The 20,970-nt window shown below is 41.1% G+C and overlaps 1 protein-coding gene across 14 annotated transcripts in view; it reads left to right on the forward strand.

Moving 5' to 3' along the window:
- Positions 1–20,970, forward strand: part of KALRN (kalirin RhoGEF kinase) — a 465,290-nt gene that overhangs the window by 271,946 nt on the left and 172,374 nt on the right. For all 14 annotated transcript variants that reach the window (XM_071435302.1, XM_071435301.1, XM_071435303.1 and 11 more), the window contains 2 exons: positions 9,798–9,967; positions 14,943–15,117. In XM_071435302.1, the coding sequence (XP_071291403.1) occupies positions 9,798–9,967; positions 14,943–15,117 (345 nt within the window). The remainder of the gene's footprint in view (positions 1–9,797; positions 9,968–14,942; positions 15,118–20,970) is intronic.

Below are 20,970 nucleotides of genomic sequence, written 5' to 3' on the forward strand. Positions count from 1 at the left end.
AACCTGGTACTATGGGAATCAAATCCAATTATCTGTATGGCAGGGTAAAGTTATAAATTATTATCACTGGCATAAATACATTCAACAGACTCATACCTGAATAATTTCTCTCAGGACTAAGTGTAATTGAATTTAGGTTCTTTCTTCAAATCTGAATCAATTATTGTCAGGATTGTCAGATCTTGCACTTTTATCACAAACCTCATGATAGTTGATGTTTTTCTGTGAACTTTTGGCTTTAGGATCAAATTATGATAGAGGATTCTTGGCTGGCATTTGATTTTGTTTAAAAGAGAATATTTCTGGAGCTTCCTGGAGAAGAGGTTGCAGATGTCATAAAATCACACCCTGAAGACTCAAAACCCTCAAGGACAAAAGAAAAACATCTTGCAATTAATTGTCTGAATCTTAATATTTTAGTGTCTCAGTTCTATACTTAAGGTTCTGCAGTGTATTTTACATTTCCAAGTATTAAAATGTAGACAGGAAAGAGCACTGTGACCACTTCTACATCATTAAAAACTTTTAAATCCTCTTGCATAGTTAAGGTTGTGTTACTTGTGTTACTACATAGGTTTTGTTACTTGTATTGGCTGGTGATGCAGTTGCTAACTGAAGAATGAGAGGGAACTTCACTGAATTTAGAGCCATTTATAGTATATGGGCCTTAACTAAACTATAAAACAGTTCTGCACTTGTTTCATAGTTTTTTGGGGCATGAAAAGCATGTCTTACCACCTCTAGGTTTCTTGTTTCTCAATGGGCCTGAGATTACCAGTTCTGTGTTGAGTCCAGCACAAAAAAACCAGAGAAGCAGAGAATTGTGTTTTCAGATCATGTGCCCTCTGTTTTGTTGTTGTTTAGTGGATCAGAAGAGCAGGAAGACAAGGTGCTCAGGGCAGGCACTTCCATGTGGAACCTGCCATGCCTACCTGGCCCACAGAATGGGGGATGAATGTGCTCAGAAAATATTTAATGTTGAGAAAAAGGAACTGCCAGATTCCTAACAGGTTACTATGAACATGTGCAAACTGGAACTTGGCAGAGGTCTTCTGAGTGACCAAATTTGGGAAAATGTTCATATGAATGACATAATGTGTATTCTTGACATCAAGGCTAAGCCCTGCAAAATTTCAAACCCTTGCTTAAAAGCATGGAGGGTCTGGAGCATCTCATTTGAACAGAAATAAAACTAACACAGGCAAAGTACCTTTTCTGTCCCTTTCTCTCATTCTGGCCCTTTCACCTCAAAATTCATCAAGTTCAGCCTTAGGCAGACACCTGGTATGGAAAGTTTCACTCTGAAAATCTTGTCTGATAAGGCCATGAGAAAGTGTGAGCTAAGTCCTGGACCATTAAGTGTCAGACAGCTTCCTGTATTATAACCTGTATTATTTGTGGTTAGTAGGTCACCTTGGTCACCCCACAGACATCACTGGGGTTACTCAGCTGGGTAATGGAGTGGGGCTGCCCTGTCAGTCAGGAATGGTAACAGTGTTTTATTGCAGGCACTGCTAACTTAATTTTGCTTGATAACCAAGACCTGTGAAATTAAATTTTCTCTGCTTGAGTTGAATGTTATGATCAGAAGATTATTTCAATGTAGATCACTAATTCTGACAGGGCTTGTTCTTCACTTTGAGGCAGAGCTGCTGGGACACAGGGAGCAGGAAGCTCAGGGGACTGAGGTCAGCTGCTATTGACTCCCATCAGAAGAGTTGACAGAATGTATCTAAGTTAATCATGGAGCAAACATGACAGTGGTTCTGGGATATATCCTGTAATCCTGTCACTCACTGTGAATTGACACAGGAATCAAAGTTAATGTTACTGAACTTAAAAATTTGTTGTTTGACTTTTACTGCTAATATTGACTTTCCAGAGCAATCGCCCACTGGATAATAAAGATTTGTGATGCAGAGGATATTCAGTTTAGCAACTCCACTTGCTGGCAACTTCTGGAAGTTTTGAAAAGGTCTTGTTCTCTGAACATGTGTTTGTCTTACACACTGCTCCTGTCCTGGACAGCACTTTTGTTCCTTTTTTCATAGTATGTACTGATTAAAAAAAAAAAAAAAAAAAGGAAAGCATAAAACATTAAAATGACCCAAACTGGCTCACTCACATAAAATATTCACTGAGTGAATATTCACATATTCACACTGATTTGCATATTCACACCAATTCACACCCCAGAATTTTCAGTGTTAGAATGAAGCACTGTGTGTCTTGTTCAAAAGCTAGAAATTTTGTCCTTCACTGGGATAATATTAACAGCTGAAATAGATGCACAACAGCATGCAAACTCAAACTTGGAAAATACCTGCCCTTCTTCTCACAGCAGGGCTTTGAAACATCAAACCTTAGACTTATGTCTCCTATTAGTATGACCATGGTTTTTGCTGGGAGCTGAATCTGTGTACTGGTGGTGCTAAATGGATGGTTGGACTTAGTGATCTTGAAGGTCTTTTTCAACTTTAATGATTCTGTGGTTCTATGATTCTAAGTAAAAGCTGTTTTGTTGTGTTTGCTTGGTATTTTTAAGAAATACTCAGTTCCTAAATATTCTTCTACTCCCATCAGAAGTGAAATTGCAGGCAGAAATTAGAGAATGTGGTAGAAGTGAACTGGCAGAAGTGCCCATACTGTAACACATGTGCCGTCCCTTGCCTGGGTGGCAGATTCCTTGGAGAAGGCAGATCACCTGTCAGCTCAGCATTCTGATAATTGCAGCTGTGGACAGGGCTCTTCTGGTATAAAATGTGATATTTCTGTGTGAGCTAGATCAAAGTACACTCTGGGTTATCAGCAATCAATTACCATGAAGCTGCCAAATAAAAGCAAATCCCCCTCCAGCTCCAGAAGGTAGGCTGTGGCCTGGACCAAGATGCCAACATTCACCAGTCATTAACTTTAGTGGTGGCTTTTTCAGAGCTAAATCTTGTCTGTAAAGCTACCAAAGATCTGGGACTGAGGAACCAGGACAGCTGGGGTGGTACAGGGTGCCCTTCTTTCCTGTCCATTTGTTGCCCAGAAGCAAGTTCTTTTCATGAAGGATTAAGTAGCTGGGAAAGAAAAGAGCTGTGGTATTCTGGCAGCACATCCCGCTCTTGAGCAGGGGAGTTTGAAGCACAGCCAGGCCACTACTGAATAAAATTCTGCCATCTGTGATGGCAAGAGATTGGTAAAAGAGACAGAATCAAAGTAATGAGAATCAAATGCTTGTAAATGCAGCCACATAAACCAAATATCAGGAAGTCAAACCTGTGCATGGAAGAGAGGTTCTTTCCATCCTTCCACTATGTGCTAGCCAAAGGATTCCTGTAGACTTCATTTAAGTTCGTACTTTGTTATCCACATTTTTCAGGCCATTCACCAACATTATTACAGACCAATGGCTCCACTCAAATATTTTCCTTGGCTTTTGAGCACTTGCATGTGTTTTGCATGTTGTGGAAATGTGAGCCTGCGTGCCTCACTCTCCAGATAACAGTGGTTTGTGCTAAAAGGAAGTTTTATGAGCATCTTTAAATAAGATGTGCCAACTTTCATAAAGCATTTTTTTATTAGACACATTTCTGCCCATTCTGATTTCCTGAAGCTGAGGAAGATGAGCTTCTCCCAGTTCCAGTGTGTGGGCTTCAGTGCTGTGTACAAGGGCAACAGAGTGGGCAGCCAGCAATAATCTGTGTACTGAGTAAATTTTTATTAAAGCCATACAGGTACACTACTGTAATTCACTCATCACTCAAAAGGCACGTTCTGTCTTTCACCTGAAGTACATCTATGCACTGGAGTCTAACTAGTTGAAAATGGTGTCAGTGGAGTGGCTCAAGCCAATGGATCCAACCAGACTGGTTAAAGAAAAGTCATGTAGTTTTTTCAGTCCTTAGCAAGATTCAGAATGATTCAGAGTTGTCACAAATTATTTATTTCTGCGATTCCCAGAGCAGTGCACAAAGTTACACAAAAGGCCCAAAGCAGCAGATCAGGGTAAGACTGCAAGGGACAGATACAGTCAGTCACTGGAAAAAGCACAGAGGGAAGAGGTGCTGCAGCTTCCATTTGAGAAGTGATGTTTAGAACCAATGCACAATAAGGAGAATATGAGGGTACCTGTGTTTATATTAGTAGATTGCAGCATTTGTAGTGTGGGAAGCTTCCCCTGCACCAAATTGTCCTGTATCACACTGCTGTAAAACTGAGTAAATCTTCCAATGTAGGAAGAACTTTTCTAAGCCAGTGTGATCAAGTGCAGAATTTGATTATTAAAGTTACTGAAAGTAATTACAACAAGATTCCTAATCACAAATAACATATTAAAATTATACTAGAAGAGGAACATGTTTTTTACAATTCATGGTGGGGGCAGAAGAAGCACAGAACATGTACGTTTTATTCTTCATTTTTAAATCAATTTTCTCTTCTAGATCAAATAGTCCCTGAATTACATTTACATGACCTTGGACTGGGGATCTACACACTCCCTGATGTAAGCCTAGCTACCCAAATCATGTTTGCCTTGAGAGGAGATTATTTTGTGCTACATCAATCTGGTCCATGCAGGACTTGGAAAAAGCATCAGATGTTTAGGCAGTGCAAATCCTTTTGCCATAGGCAAGGTTACTAATTAAACAGCCTGAGCATACAGAAGCACCAGATGCAGCCCAACCAAGGATAAATGTCAAGAAATTGGCGAGGAAAAGGGAAAAAGCAAGAAAGAGGTTAGGGAGAGATCAGTTTTTTCACAGAATGTTCCCTTTCCACTTGTCATTTCTTCCCAGACAGTTTGGTGGTGTCTGACAACATTAGATCTTGCAGCAGGGAGTCTCATGAGTTGTGTCTTACCGTGGAAGTCATGGCATTTCCTACCTAGTGTCTGGTCACATCCAATCCTGTCACCTTTTATTAGGTGTGCTGCCATTATGTGACACTTTGCTGGTGGCATGAGGTCATTTGGCAGCTCATCATTACAGACCTTGTTCTCTGTGTTTCTGTTGACATTTTCTTGAGAGCTTGAATGTGACTTCGGACAATGTTGCTGAAATGTTTACAGCAACCCTCAGTTCTTTTAACTGAAACAGGACTGGATGCATTCTAAGTGTGAATAAATACCAGTTGATGAAGGTTAATTGTGCTGGAAAGTTTTATTTTCACCACCATGTTGGTGTGGGGATGATTTCCTAAAGGCTCTGCAGTCAAGCTGGATGCACAACAGCATTTGAACAGATGCCTTAACACAAGTGCAGACTGAAGTTCTGCCATAAATTAAGCTAACTTGGGATCTGTGTGATTTCCTAGTGCATATCATGACAAAGCTAAATATTATTGCCATAGAATTGGCTTGTAAAAGCCTGGCATAGTAGCAGAGGGAAAGAGGGTTGATGGACATCTCCCTCTGGAGCAGTTCTGCTTGTGAGGGTTTTGGGGGGATTTTTTCAGGCTGCCCTTGGTTTCCTGAACACTGACATTGCAATTCATGGAGTGGCAGCAGGGTCCCTGCATGTCACTGAATTCTTGTGCATTCTGCTCTAGCCTCCATTGCTGTGATGAATGTTCTCTTCCTGATTTGTCATGAGCATCTTTTTGGGGCCTGCCCTGCAATACACGATGCTTCTCTGACATAGTAAAAGGGCAGAACATACACCCTGGGAAGTTGCTTCTTTCCATTAACATCCTTGTTTTTAAGACTAGCAAAAATGCTGTACAACAGTAAATCTCCTGGATTGAACTGGTTCTTTGCACTGTTCCCATAACTCAGTGCTTTTAAACTGCTTTTGAGGGGATTATAACTCATCTCTGTCATTTAGAAATAGCAGCATATAGGCATTGGATGTTTAATAGTTATTCCAATCATGCAGGCAAGATTTTCTTAGTGATCACTTTAGGTTTTAGATTTTGTTTAAAGTGGTCCCTTTTTCTAAGTGAAAAGCATTAATTTTAGGTAACAAGCACAGGTGTCCTTCAGACCTCGAGTTAAGTGGTCTCACTAATTGAGCAAAATGAAGGGTATTACATCAGATGAAGTAGCTGGGAATAAAGAGCTGCATTGTCTCTTGGATGGAGGGAAGCTGCCTGGGCTTCATATCCAAGAAAGATGCAAAATTTGTTGACACCATGCATAAGGGGCACCAGATGCTATCCCAAAAGAAAGGAGGGATGTCATTCTTCTTTCCCACTGTTCTAGTAATCAGAGGAGAATTAGCTGTCTTGTGTAAAGCCTTGATAAAATAAAGCTTCAGTTGTGGAGCCACTATGAACCTTTGGCACTAATGGCTTAGGGATAGGTATTTACCTGAGACTTCTCATAGCTAACAACTGTGACATTTTTACATGTGGTTGGCATGAGTCAGATTTGAGTCAGATCTCTCACAGACTGAATTCAGGTGTTACCACCAATGCATCAGGTTCTCCATATCCAATTAATCATACCAAAGCATAGATCAGTTGAAAAAAGTACAAAACTTACTTCTGTGATACTTCTGTATAGTTTCCTAGGATTCTGTATTTTTTGTTTAGTACTTGTTAAGTAACATAATGCAGAGGTTATCGCCTTTTCTGGACACATTCATGACTCGCAAATTTAATGAAAGTCACCACAGGTGGATGTGGAAATTCTGCCTCTATATTTTGAATATCTGCATGTATCTACATACACCCCCTGTATGGGATCAAGTGGTACCTTAGTAATAGTTTGAGGTATGTATGGGAATGAGACAAGTACTCACAAATTTTGTTCATGGTAAGAATAAAATAAGTCAATTTCTGCAAATATGAAATGAAAGTTGTGCTGTGCAATATGTCAGATTTTAATGGGAACAGTTTCTTTGGTCTAAGCTATCTAGCTTAGAGTGGGTCACATCATGGACTGGAAATGCACAAGGTATCCAGTGATTTGGGGCTTTAATAGTCAGGATATTTTTAATTGGTCAAATACTTGCATTGGAATGAAACATCAGGCCCTAAGAGGGACTGATTTTCCTGAGCAGTGACAATCAGGATGTGATTTCTGTTTCATGATTAGCAGCTATTCTGACTGGTGTTGCAGTGACATGGAATTGGTCTTTTCATTCCTGTGGCATTCACAAGTGGGCATGGTAGCAATTTATTTCATGTGCTATTAATTGTAGCACATAAGCTAGGAGGTTTTGGAATCAGATTCCTATTGTGAATTTTTCCTGAAAGATCTTCCTGATCTTATTAATATTGACTGATTCTTTGTATTAGGGTTTTCCAGGGATTGGTGGAGTCTAAAGGATTAAAGGCCTCTGAGTCAAGGATGACCTAGATTCTGATAGATTTTATATGCAAATCCTTATAGACAGAGGTCATTAATGGAAACATCTGAAGCTAATATGAGTTAATATATTTGAGTGCTCTCTGAAATTAGTGAGTGTTTTGATTCCAGGTAAATACAATACAGTTTATGTTTTAAGTATTTTGAAAGTGATTTAGAAGCCTACTCAAGCAGTGGTGTCAGACCTTAATTGCCCAATGCTCCTTCTGAAAAGTTGGGTTCTGGAGACACTTTAGAGCACGGGATTTTCCTCTGAAGGTTGGAAACTTTCTACTCTGCCCTAACAAAATAATTTCAAGAAAACAGCAGATTCCTATCAATGAACAAAATTCCTGATTTCACTTTCATTTTCATAAAGAAAATTTCCTGAGCTTTTTTAAGTTGAAAAAGGAACTAAGAATTACAAGAAGTTAAAAAACTACTGGTGGCTTTCCCACCTCAAAACAGAAGGATGATTTCTATACATAGCTATTTTTCTGTATTTACAAAGTGCTCTATTACTTGAAGATCTGATAAGCAGAAGTAATATTCCTGAACAACCTGGTCCTTGTCTGTTTTGGTCCAGCTGCACTTACTGTTTGAGTGGGTGTAGGGATTGGATCAAAACCAGGAAGAATCTCAATATAATTAACATATAAGGGCACTAATGCATTTTCCTTTCTGGTAGCTTCCCAAAGTTCAGCACATGGACCTCAAACCACAACTGAAAAAGCCCTCTATTTGGCTCATTAAATATGTTTTCATTTTTTCACTTGTTTCTCATGCCTATTCACTTACATTTGTTTCTTTGATTAATAGTTCCTCTTGTATACTACGCCCTTTTCCTAAGAATGTGAAAATATGTAAATATCCCAAGCAAAGACATTCTGCTTCAGGCCAGTAGTTGGGCAGGCCATTATAATTATAATTTATGAATAAACAGGGGCATTTACCCAAAATATTCAAAGCTGACTCTGAGAAACCTACAAGTAAGGCGTATGTTCTAATGCTTGTTTTTGTAAGTCTCTCAAGCAAGGACTCAGTAGCAGAGGTGGGGACAATGCAAAAGGCACTGGGCTCTCCCTTTTCTGGTATCATGAGTGTGCTGGGACAGCTTCTAATTTTGATCATTTTGATTTGGGCCAGGGTAATATCCTTGAAGTCCATGGCAAATGTATAGTGTAACACGTAGTGAGCGGCCTTAGGCGTGGGTCCTGGCTGTGAGAAGCTTTGGCAGCTGGAGCTTTAGACATCCCCATCCTCCTCTCATTTAATGTGGACGTGCAGAATTCACAGTCTCAGAGGAAATGCTGCAGGAGGGGATCCAGCACGACTCGTTTCGAACACAAACATTTTCACCAGCTCTTTGCCACCCACACACAAGGGCCTCCTCTGCTTCATGTTCCCCCCGAGGTCCCCGTGGGACAAAGCTCTGCGGTCCCTGGGACAGCGGGAGGAGCCGCGGCCGGCACCGCATCCTTTGGCATTTCCCGCTCTGGGACTGCGCTGCCACCTCCGGCACACACCAGCAAAATGTGGGTTAATGGGGCAGGCGTGGCACAGAAAAGTCTCTGGTGGAGTCATTAGGGTGTGCTGGCAGGCTGCCAGCTCGGTTGGTGCAATTTTACACTCACTTTTCAGCACAAGCTTAAAGGGGAATCCTCTGTTCGCTTTAAGCCTTTACAGCCAGTGAGAGGCTGCTGCGGCGTTCCTGCCCCTGTCCAGACCTCTGATGAACAGCTGGCTGGAAATTCGCATCTCAGCACTGGCAAAGATTTGTTGCTGTGATTGTGGCTTTAAAACTGGTAGTCAGAACTATTAAAAATTAATGGATCTTCATGGGGTCGATTAGTGATATTGCTGTCTGCTATGTTTGGATTTTCCCAGAGTTAAATTGCAGAGTCTGAGTGCATTTTGAGGAGGGGGTTTAAGTGCTGGAAACAAAAAAGAAACCCCAAAACCTCAACCCCTGGGAAGGCATAGCTGAGCAGGCACAGTGAGACTTCAGTCAGTACCACACACACACACACACACACACACACACACACACACACACACACACACACACACACACACACACACACACACACACACACACACACACACACACACACACACACACACACACACCAAAGATTGTAGGTCTGTCCTGCAACAGGCTTCAGCTGCATGTGAAATTAATAGCAGCTGATAGTTCTCAGCTCCTGAAAGGGTTACACAGATGGAGGAGATTTTAATTTGCTGCTAGTATAAAGACTTAATCTGAATAAAATAATTAGTTATTGCTGTATAATAAACAGAAATTTAATTTTTTTGGAAAACTACCTGATATTATATTTATCTTATTTTCTTGCTTTAAATGGAATCAATAACAAATGTATCTTTTTGGGCTTACAAATTTTAGGTCAGTTTTCCTGTGCAACATGCAGCTGGAGTTAATGCCTATTGATCTGGAATTAGAGAGCAAAAGGGTTAAATCTCAATCCCTCTCTGATTTATATTTCCCTCCCCTTCTTCCCAGCTGTGGACATGGATGGAAGATCTGCAGAAGGAGCTCTTAGAGGATGTCTGTGCTGACTCTGTGGATGCGGTACAGGAGCTTATCAAGCAGTTTCAGCAGCAGCAAACAGCCACCCTGGATGCCACCCTCAATGTTATTAAAGAAGGGGAAGATCTAATCCAGCAGCTCAGGTAAGCATCCACCTGGGGCACAGGTGTTGAGAAATCTGATACATGCTGTGCTTTAGGGGTGCCTGAACAGGGAACTGCAAGCTAGGATCAATTGGGAGAGTTTGCTAATTCTTTGCTTATTTATAATTCTTCAGGTCCTTTCAGCATTTTATTGAAATTACAGGGAGTGATTTGTGTGGACTGATTAGAGTAGTCTGTGGATCAGCATTGGTTTCCTGTTTGACTGAGAGATTATTTATAGGCACTGAGAAGTGAATGAAACCAAATGTGTTTGAAGTGAATATTTTTAGTTGGTATTTATAGAAGATTGTTAAATGGTTGTGAACTGAGGCCTTGTGATTTATAGGGTTATTCCCGATGTAGGGTAAGTGTATTCCTCTTAATAAAATACACACGTGTCTAACAGTCTTCACTGTTTCATTTTGCATGCAGCACCCTTCTATTTATCTTTGTGTATGTGGGATTTATTCATAGTGTCAAAGAGGCTCTTTCACTGCTGGTTCTTCTACTAGCACTGTGAATTAAACCAGCTCATTTTTGCCTAATTTAAAATACATGAAGAGACTAGTCCCAAGAATTTGGGGGGGGCAGGGGGAGAGGTTGGGGTTTTTGTTGGGTGTTTGATGTATTTGTTTCTCTTCTTTCTTAATCTGCAAGTATTGTCAAATGAATATTTACAGAGTAAGCTTATTCAGAATCTGCAATTGTGAAATCTCTCTCATTTGTTGTTAAAGTGTTTTTCTGTGCCTTTAGCTTTGTTGACAGCAGTGAAGTTTTCGTGCCTTTAGGGATGTTGCTGGGCACTGAACCAAGTCCAATACATCACTTATTATTTAGATCTTTGTATTGTTACAGGTTGCCCTTACCCACATGTACATAGTGTGCATGTTCTGTATACATTGTAATATGCAAATATCCCAGGTTTTATGCATTTCACCAGACAGTCCAAGAGAGTGACATCATCTTCCTCACCCTGAGCTTTCCTAATCTGATGCCTTTACTTCTCCTCTGAGATGTGCAGAAAACCATGAGCCATGATAGGAACCTGAGAGGAAAAGCCCAAGATGCTCTGGAGTACAATGGACAGTGAGGGCTCTGGTGGAGCTCTGCCCTTAAGAGACCTCCTGGAGTGCTTAAGTATTTTCCTACTGCCATATGCTGAGCTTTCCTCTAAGCTCTTCCCTGTCATCCTGGATGCAAAGTTTTCTCTGCTGGGTCAGAAGCAAAAAAAAAACAAAAAAAAAAAAAAAAAAGGATTTGAAAGGACTGCTCGAGGTTCTGATTGTCATTCAGCCCTGGGCAGCCACACCAGAGAGCTCATGGAGATTCCTACCCTTGCTGTGTGTGACTTGCCAGAACCGCAGGGGAGGGAGAGGGACTGGAGTTGCAGTATTGTTTGCCAGTTTTAGAGTTGAGGAGGAAGGATCAGGAGTAGACATTCCATCCTTCTATTCATCTATGCTGATGAGATCAGTAGCATAAAAACATGCTGGGTTTGGTAGGTGAGCTGCCAGAGGGGAAGGGGTTTTAGCTGAGAATATGTATGGCCAGCTGTAGCAGATCAGTCAAAGGTCTGCATGGTAACTTATTTTATGCAAAGAAGTTGTTTGCAAAGTTTAGGGCACTTCAATGAGATCAAAAAAAAAGGCATTTAAATTGTGGGCTACAAATTTTTTTGTTATTCTTCCCAGCTCTTGGAATGGCATCACTTCAGTGTGAACAGTCATGGAGTAGAGCCTGAAAGGGACCCTGAACAAGCCCATCAGGTGGAGTGTGGAGTGGTTTTTGGGGTTGCAGAAAGTGTCAACATTCAAGGTGTCCTGGTTCTGGTTGTGGGCTTGGCCTAAAGGATTTCTGCCTGAGTACCTGAGTCAGAAGGGAAGTGTGCAGGGTGGCTAGGGTACTACCTGGAGCTGAGAAGTCAGTGGAGCATGGGAAAGAGAGGAACTGCAAGGTGGTGTGTGGGACATCAGCTTTTTCTTAATGTGAATATAACCAATTTTTAGCTTCAGTCTTGGAAAAGTGACTGTGGCCTCAGCTTTGAGACTTTTTTTTTAAATTGGTGTCATGCTCCAATGTTTGCAAAGTATCAAGGCAAGATTTGTGGCAGCTGTGTTTAATAAAGAAAAGTTGGATTTGGGGTCTGGTTTGTTCTCTGAGCAGTGAGCAAGGTGGAACAAGGTGAACATATTTGTGCAAATGGATCCCCCTGGTTCTGATGGAGTTAATACATTTAAATGCACACAAAAGTTTGCAGTGCTGAGCTGTCAAGATGAGCTGGTTCAAGTGTTGGATTTGAGCACTCTGACTAACTGCAAAGCTTGTAATGTGATCCTGGACTCTTTCAAAGCAGAACAGTGTGGAAAAAAACCCCAATGAAGCTGCCTCTGTGTGTGCCCACTCTTACCAGCTTTCATCACTGCTGGCAGTGGTAAAGAACACACAGATAAAGGAAGAACTAGAATTGCTGCAGTCTATCCTTAACACAGGATTGCATTTCTGTGTGGATCACCTTGTATGTGCAGTGAAGAATAGATGAAGACTGCAAATGCTACAACAATGGAAAGAATGAAATACACTGCTCTTATCAAACATGTCATAACACAGGTTAAAAGCAATAAAATTACTGGAGCTTTGGAAAGTTTTACATTTCTTGTTCTTATCTTTGAGAGAACAGATTTTGGTTGAGAGAGGATCATTTGTGTAATAGCACTCTGCTTCCTCCAGATAGGCAATGAAAAGCTCAGCTGCCTGAACTAAATACCATGCCTGGGACTGCACTTCACACAAGGTCTTCAGGACCTCAGTGACTCCATCAGGAGGCCATACCTATCAGGAATAAAACAGGCCTGCCTAGAAACTCTGTGCATGTCATGGTTCACATAGGAAACACTTTTCTCTCTTCCTTATCAGTGCTTTACTGAGGTGGTTGTTGTTCTCAGCAGTCAACACAAAGCAAACCTTTTGAACTGCAATTCCAGGGGTGCTGCTGGGGGCAACATTTCTAGTCATCTATGAAAGGCAAAACAATGACTTGTTCCAGTGAGATGTGAAAATGTAAAAAAAAGCCATTGAAGAGTTAGGTATCTTGCCTTTTTTGCAGTAGTTCAGCATATAAGCTTTAGTTAATAGATATTTCTTATTGAGCTTTCTCCCAGTGAAAGCACTGAAAGTGGTTTTAGGAGCACAGTGTTCATTTTAAACAAAGTCAGCAGCAATGTACTGAGTCCAATTTTCTGTTCCCCAGAGTTTATTTTGGGGTTTTTTTTCAAATAATTTCTTTGAATTAAACTTCAACTTGAAATTTCTTTTAAAACTCTAATCCATAGCCTTTGAAAGATTAGTAAGGGTCTTATATTTATTCTTTCCAAGAGTTTCTCATCACCAGACAGAACAAGAAATATTGTGACAGAAGCATGCAACCTCAGAAATGGTTTTTTCTGTAGGGAGATCTTTCTCAGACCAGACTAGCTAGGGGTTGTCAATGCCTTATCCAAGGAGACTTAAAAAAGCCCGCCAGAGTACTACTCTTAAACTTTTGTATTGCATCAGTCACTGAAATGCAAGTGTGGCTTGATTTGAAGAGTGAAATGTTTAATGAAAAAGAATTTCTAAAACTAAATGTGTCTCTAGATCCCGTGAGAGATTATTCAACACCGGTCTTGAATAATTCATTGAGTAATTTAGATAATATATGAATAGTAATAATCCTGCATCTGAGTGAAGACTTATTTCATGTCCTTTTATAGAAGACAGGTGCTGACTGAGGGAAGCAGAACTTGATTGGATGCAGCCTCAGATTAAGTTGTAGTTTGAAAATCTCTAGTTATTTTAATTCCTCTTTCCTCTGTGCAGCTCTAATGTGGAGGCAGAGACCCTGTGATCACCATGAATGTGAAAACAGACAGACAGAGTGTGGCAGAAACCATAACACCTAGAGAGAGAAATATCAGTGTAATATTCCCATATAAGCAAGGGAAATCAGTAGAACTTACATCTAAATCTTGTTTTAGCCAATGTGTCAAAGCCAAGATTAAATTTTGGCTTCGGAGTTTCCTTTCTGGCCCTTCTGAACATCGAGGGGCCTTGTGTGAAGCATTTGAGGATAAATTTCGGTTCTTTATGTCTGCAAATGGTATTTATCTGTAAAACAGTCACTGAAAAAAAAATTGCTGAAGGCATAGCAGACTATTGGTGAGTCTATTAATATCCAGGAAAGCACAAATAGAAAAGGAACCATCAGAGCTTTCCTGTGCCCATGCTAAGCTTTCAAGTACAGCAAATTCCCCCTTGGTCCTGGCCCACAAGTTAAGGGTTTGCTCCCTTCTGCTGCCTGTAAATGGAAAATGTAACTGGAGCAGTATCTAGCCCGTCACATTCACCCCTCCTTTTACTTCCACCAGTGAAAAGACGAGTCAGGATCTCTCTTGCTGTTTCTGAAAGGCATGTTGAGGTTTTTTTGCACTGTATTCTGTATCCATTGCTGTTATCCAGAGGATACTGGGGCATCACTAGCCATTGGTCTAAAATACTCATAATTCTGATTCAATTTGTCTGTAAGTAATAGGGCAAATGCAGGAAGTTAACTTGTAAAGGTCCAGGAGGCTGAATAACGTCTCAGTTGGTGTAAGTACAGGCAGGAGCAGGTGACCCTGTAGCATTGAAGGTGATTGCCAGCCAGTCTCCTCAAGAGAGCCCTTGAGATTGATGTGCATCTCCTCCCCTGCCCCTCCCAAGTGTGTAAGGTCACGGTGTCACCACACAAGAAAGGATGATCCCCCTGCTCAAACTTTGTGGCGAGCTCAGGAGCTGCAGGATTTCAGGGAGTAGAGGAGATGAGTGTTGCACCCACCTTCCCTCAGCCCTCTGTGCTTGGCTTTGCTCCTCAGCAGCACACAGAATCACAGATGTGGAGTTCTTGCTCTTCTGCCTGCCTCAACGCTCAGCTCTAACCCTGCCCTCTGCCTTGCCACAGGGACTCTGCTGTTTCCAACAACAAGACCCCCCACAACAGCTCCATCAGCCACATCGAGTCCGTCCTTCAGCAGCTCGACGAGGCCCAGGTACAGATGGAAGAGCTCTTCCATGAGAGGAAGATTAAGCTAGACATTTTCCTCCAGCTCCGGATTTTTGAGCAGTACACCATTGAGGTAAGAGCTGGCTGCAGGGCCTGGCTGGGGGAGCTGTGGGAGAGAGGGAGAACATGTGAACACACCCTGTGGGGGGACATCTTGGGCTGTTGGATTCTGCTCAGCTCTCCAGTGAGGGGGAGAGGGAGTTACAACTGTGCTTTAATTCAGGCTGTTGGACCTAAAGCATGATTTAAGATACAGTGCCAGAATGCACTGGAATGGGTGCATGGGTGCTTCCCTGACTATGCTGGGAATCATGCACTGGAATAGGTGCATGGGTGCTTCCCTGACTATGCTGGGAATCTGCCTGCTTTGCAGAGAAGCTTTATGAGATGCCTGTTAGAACTCTCTGTTGACATGAGTCACTCAGGGATTTGAAGGTTTCTGTATCACTTATTAGTGCGGTTTGTCTCTTCAGATACAAACAGATACACGCTTGTCTAAGCCACAGAGTGAAAAAACATGTTATGCATTAAAGGAAAGCATATTTAAAAGGTGTGCTTTTTAGACACTGCAGTGGATTTATTTAAAAAGGAAAAAAATGTAGAGGGAAAAATTAAAGGGACATTTTAATGTCCCCATGCAAAAAAACTGTCTTTTCAGTTCTTTCAGAAATGTCTTTCAGTTCTGTTTTGCAATCAAAAACACTGGATGGAAAATTCATCAAAATATTGGGGTATTCTTGGAGTGAGAAATTTTGAAGCTATTCCAGCCAATCTCAGTAATTACTTTCTGTAGTTCTGATAGGAGCTGAAAAAGGAACAAAATGGGTATTAATTTGTAGACAGAGTCTGTGAGACTGATGTCAGTGCTTGTGTCCTTTGTGGGGTGTGTTCCTCCTGCTGTATCCCCCTGGTGCTTGTTCAGTTCAGGGAGCACCTGTAAGTGTTTGAGGGTGATACATTCCTGGAGGTATTGTTTGTAAATCTGTAGGTTTACTTATTATTTATTTATTGTTTGTAAATCTGTAGCTAGTCTCAAGGTGGGTGCTAGTAACTGCTGGGAGGTTTAGAATGCTGTGTTACACTTTGTGTTTAAGACATGACATGATGAATTACAGTGGGATAAAAGGCAGGAAGCAGGTGTCCAGGTTCCTAAAAGGTGTCCTGTTCTATTGCTGAATGCCAGACATAGGAATCAGTGAGGAGTATCTGAGCTTCTCTGCTGTGACTGCACAGTGAGGTATTTCACTGCAGTCTGTCCTACAGTGCTTGTTAATTATGTAAATTGGAATAGTTTCATTTACTTACCAGTTATGTGCAGCCTCCTTGCTGTTGAGAGGCAGCATTCTTTGTATTTGTGTATAAATCTATAAATGTATCTATTTCATGTCAGGTACTGCTCTTTCAGCAGAGTATGTTTCTCCTATATTTAAATAAAGATACTTTTTATACATGTTGGTGTGGCATGGCAGATGCTGAATAATTGAGAGTTTTACTTTAAAGATGTAAATGGGTGTGAATGCTGTACTGGAACATACCCATAAATGGCACCTGTGTTTTCAAAAAAGAAGAAAGAGACAACCAATTTTTGCCTCTGGAGCACCAAATGTGTTTGTAGACAGTATGTGGTGAACCCATGTGAGTTACTCATTAAGGTCTCAGCCTGTTTCACTGCAGAGTCAAGGTCTGAACCTATAATTGTGCTGGTTTAAGTAAAAGTATTTTTAAAAAATCACTGTTCTCAAATTCTTTTTGTTTGTACATAGTCTTCAATCAAAGAGTGTCACTACCAGGCATTGCTTTACTGATGGGGTGACCAAGGGGGTTACCAAGGCATCAGGAGAGGATGTGACTTACATTATTCCCCTCACATGGGTTACCAATATGGAAATGCTTTGTGGATACTTTTGATTTGTTTCTGCATGGATCTTACTTCTGTATATTCACAGAATGTAGTGGCTGTAATACATTAAGATACTTAAAACTGGAAATGTGCTTCGGAATCTTCTAAAATCAGATTAGCAAGAAAGGATTTGAAAGAAAATCACCATTAGTTGTCACTGTAGATTTGCTGGTTTTTTATCATATGAACATCTGAATTCCCTCTGCAAGATTGATATTACAGGGAAATCTGAGAGCATGTTTCATAGAGAGTCTAGGGGCAGGTGATTTTATTTAGAAAGTTCCCTCTCTCGAAAAAATATTTTTTATTTTAGAATAATTTTGATAATTTTTACTCATAACACAGTTAAAAACATACCCAGGTCAGTATCTTAAATTCTCTAAGTACAGTTAGTGCTTAAACAAGAAAGGCAGTTTGATGGATAATAAAACAAAGGCAGTTTGAAATAAAATGTTCAATAACACATGTATGCTATGCATTTCAAACAGCTGAATTGGCTCAAATTGACACAGTAATGGTGCTTAGAGAGTAGATTTCAGTCAGTTGCCTCAGCTGTATAATGAAGATTCCAATTCAGTAGGAAACTGTTACAAGAATTAACAGAATTATCTCATGCCATTTGTGAGAAACAAAAAGATTCTTTTTCATCACCATAATTTAAAAGCATGTAGTATTTCTGATAGTTGACTATTCCAAGCTATTGAGGAAAAAAGATGATGATGTTTAAAACAGGAAATTAAGTATTTTTTCCTACTAAAGACAAGTAGCTTGAGCTATGACTGGAAATGTATTTAGGTTTTAATTTTCCATAATAACCTAGATCCTGCATAGATTAAGAATTGTGAAATAATGTGTACCAGTATGATTGATTGTCAAATTAATTTCTCCTTTTCTAGTCTAGATAAGCCCCCTTCCATCTGTCCAAAGAGCAGTGCCATATAGAACACATCCTTAGTGAAAGACCTGTACCTGCTGCAGCTCTGTTAATCCTTCCTGCACTCACACAAGCTGCCTGCAAAACCTGGGTCCTCCTCCCAAACTTGAACATCTTTCTCCTCATTGCCACTTCTGCCTTGTCAAGCACCCAGTTTCCCATTCTCCCCCTCAGGTGTGTGTTCTTGGGTCTGCTGGTTCTTGGGCTCCAGAGAATCCCTTGACATGAGGACCCTTTGCATCTCTCTAGTGGAAGCTGCAGGGATGCAGCTGTGGGAGCCCATCTGCTTCCAATAGCTTTAGGGAAGGCTGCACATTAGAGCCCAGCCTCAAAAAACATCTCATGTTGTCTCTTTCCATCCAGTTTTGGTACTGAACATTTCCAATTCTGTTAATTTTTCCCTGCTTCTCTCTCTCTCTCTCTCTCTCTCTCTCTCTCTCTCTCTCTCTCTCTCCCCTTTCTAATGAATAGGGCAAACAAAGTACTAGGATTTGCCTTTTTGTTTTACTTAGGATGTGTCTGTCTTTTGTTCTTTGGAACCTACCCTGCTTTGACTGTTCTCCACAAATACTGAAATGTGTGCCATTGATCACAGAACCCATTCCTCTGGCACACCTTCCTAAACTTACACTCTGCTCATCTGTTTTGTAGCCTTCCTGGTTTTTGAGCTTTTGCATCTTGACAGAGGTTTGGAGTTCAGACAAACTTTAGGATTAATGATTACTGTACAATCAACACTTATTTCCATCTATTTAGGCATTATTGATCTTGTACTTCAGTGAAATCTGTCAACTATTGTTGCATTTTGTCTTCAGGAAAAATACTTTCCTTTAAGAGAAGCCACCTGCCTATTTCTTTGGCAGGGCAGACCAGCTGTGTTCATTTAGGACTTTTAAGGACTTCTAAGCCTCACAGGCAGCTTTTGTGTTGCCCTGGACTCATGGCAGGTTTGGCTGATATGAATTTGGGTACAAACACACAGCCCCGTAGCATGTGCTGCCTGTTCTTTCTTGCCTTAATCTCATTATATTGACTGATATTTACACCCTGGCTCCCCAGGGTAAGTTATGAAATCCAAGCTATGGCAACACCTGAAAACAGATATAACAGAAACATGAGAGACCCTGGCTGTCCCTGTGGGAGCTGTTCTGCCCTAAGTTTTAACACACAAAATGACAGCCCATCCTTTATTTAGGAAACGTGTCTAACTCTGATGTCTGATAGGTTTGATTCCTTTACCAAGCCCCTGCATGTTTCAAAACAACATGAGATCCTTGGGATTATATGGTTGATCTTTCTGTATGATACAGACTGAACTGAGTTTGTGCAGCCAGCCAGGTAACTCAGGAGATTTCATGGAATGTGAATGTGGGAGCTGATCTGCTTTGAGGGAATCAGGAGCAGGGCTGGAGGGATGAGGGCTGGCAGACATCAGCAGCAGGGCTGGCATCACACTGAGTGCATTTTACATACAAAGCACAGGTGTGCCCCAGAGTTATATCCTCAGGAAGATCTGTCAAGTGTACTTTGTCCCTTGCTTCAGCAATAGTAATTTAAAAGCTGATTAACCATTATTTGAATGAATGCAAATTTACAGCAAAATGCTGAGTAAATGTATATGAACCAAATGATAAAATGCACTGAGTGGCAATCCCTAAAAAATTACTGCCATGCAGAGTCTTTCTGCATATTTTTCCCTTTAAGCTTTTGTAGAGAGATTCAGTTTCACCTGTAGGCCTCAGTAGAATGCTATAACTGAGAACAGGAATGATCTCAGCCAATACATGTCCAGCAACATTTGTTGGTTACCTCCAAGAAAACCTTCCACACCTGTAGGTGCACTGTTTGTGGTAATTGGGAGTGGGATGGCCAAGCCTGATCCCCAATGGGCTCAGCTGTGAGCAGCAGGTGAGCAGCATTGACAGCAATGAGCCAGGGAGTGCCCAGGGGCACTGACCAACCACCAAAGGGAACAGAGGACACACAGGTGCAGTGCATGGACAGGAGGGGATAAAAGGTTGGGCTGAAGAACCAGAAGGGCAGACACTGAAGCCTTCTGAAGTGTTAAGGGTGAATGCTTAAAGCCTTCTGAAATTGTATGGTGATACTCTGTGTGTCATGGCTGTCTCAACTGTGACATCTGCTGTGACACTTCTGCCTCTCCTAGGAAAGTGGAAGTGTCCACTTTCCTTTCCTGGAAGTGTCCAGCTCCTTCCCTTGCATATATTGTTTCTTTTCCTACAATGTGAAATGCTAGACAGAACCTGTTTTCTGTAGTCTTAGAGTGATGTAATTGCTACACCAGGACAGTCCTGAGAGGGATTAAGGGGGTTCCCACTGCACAGTATAAATTGGATCTTGTAAGCTGTTTGTTATATTTCAAAAAAACCCATGATCACTAAAACCTTCACCTGCTGGATATCTAATTTTCCCCCATTCAATTTCTTTGGCTCCATTTCACCTGCTAATTAAATTTTTCAGTCCTGATTTCTCTTGCCGCCTCTTCTGGCTGTTCACAACAATCCCTGAGCACGAGTTTAGGAGGAAACAGGAGCCAGCTTTCACAGCAGCTCATTTCACTGTTATTTACAACTCATTTGAGCATCCTATTCCAGGTTTATAATACTAGCTGTACCTTTCAAGAGCATTAGCTGCCTGCATGAAGGTACAAGATGTTTTGTAGCCCCCTCACTGAATAAGAGCTGATACTCAGATGTGAACTTCTTTATTAGAAATAAGTGTTACAGAGCTTTTGAGATAGATTTGAAAGAAATTTCCACCTTTTCTGTTCATAAGATGGGATCCTGTAATGTGTCTTGCTTAGTTTTTTCCATCTATACTGAGTTTTCCAACTGCATGTCCCTTCATTTTAAGGAAAGGAATGCTCTAAGCTCTCCTGGGCACCCTGTGTTTTGGAGCTGAATCCCATTGTTGCTCCAGATATTTTTGGGATTCAGAGGAGTCAAAAGCACTGGAGCAGAATCATCACTGTGACAGTCCTTTCACACTTCAGTGGCTCAGGTCCCCACTAAGCCAGTGTGGCATCTCTGTCTGTTGTCAAAAAAATGGGGTGACAGTGTTGTCATTTTGCA

This window comes from Agelaius tricolor, unplaced genomic scaffold (assembly GCF_023055355.1).
Source record: "Agelaius tricolor isolate 1412-34295 unplaced genomic scaffold, bAgeTri1.0.p SCAF_10, whole genome shotgun sequence".
In the NCBI taxonomy this organism is placed as follows: domain Eukaryota; kingdom Metazoa; phylum Chordata; class Aves; order Passeriformes; family Icteridae; genus Agelaius; species Agelaius tricolor.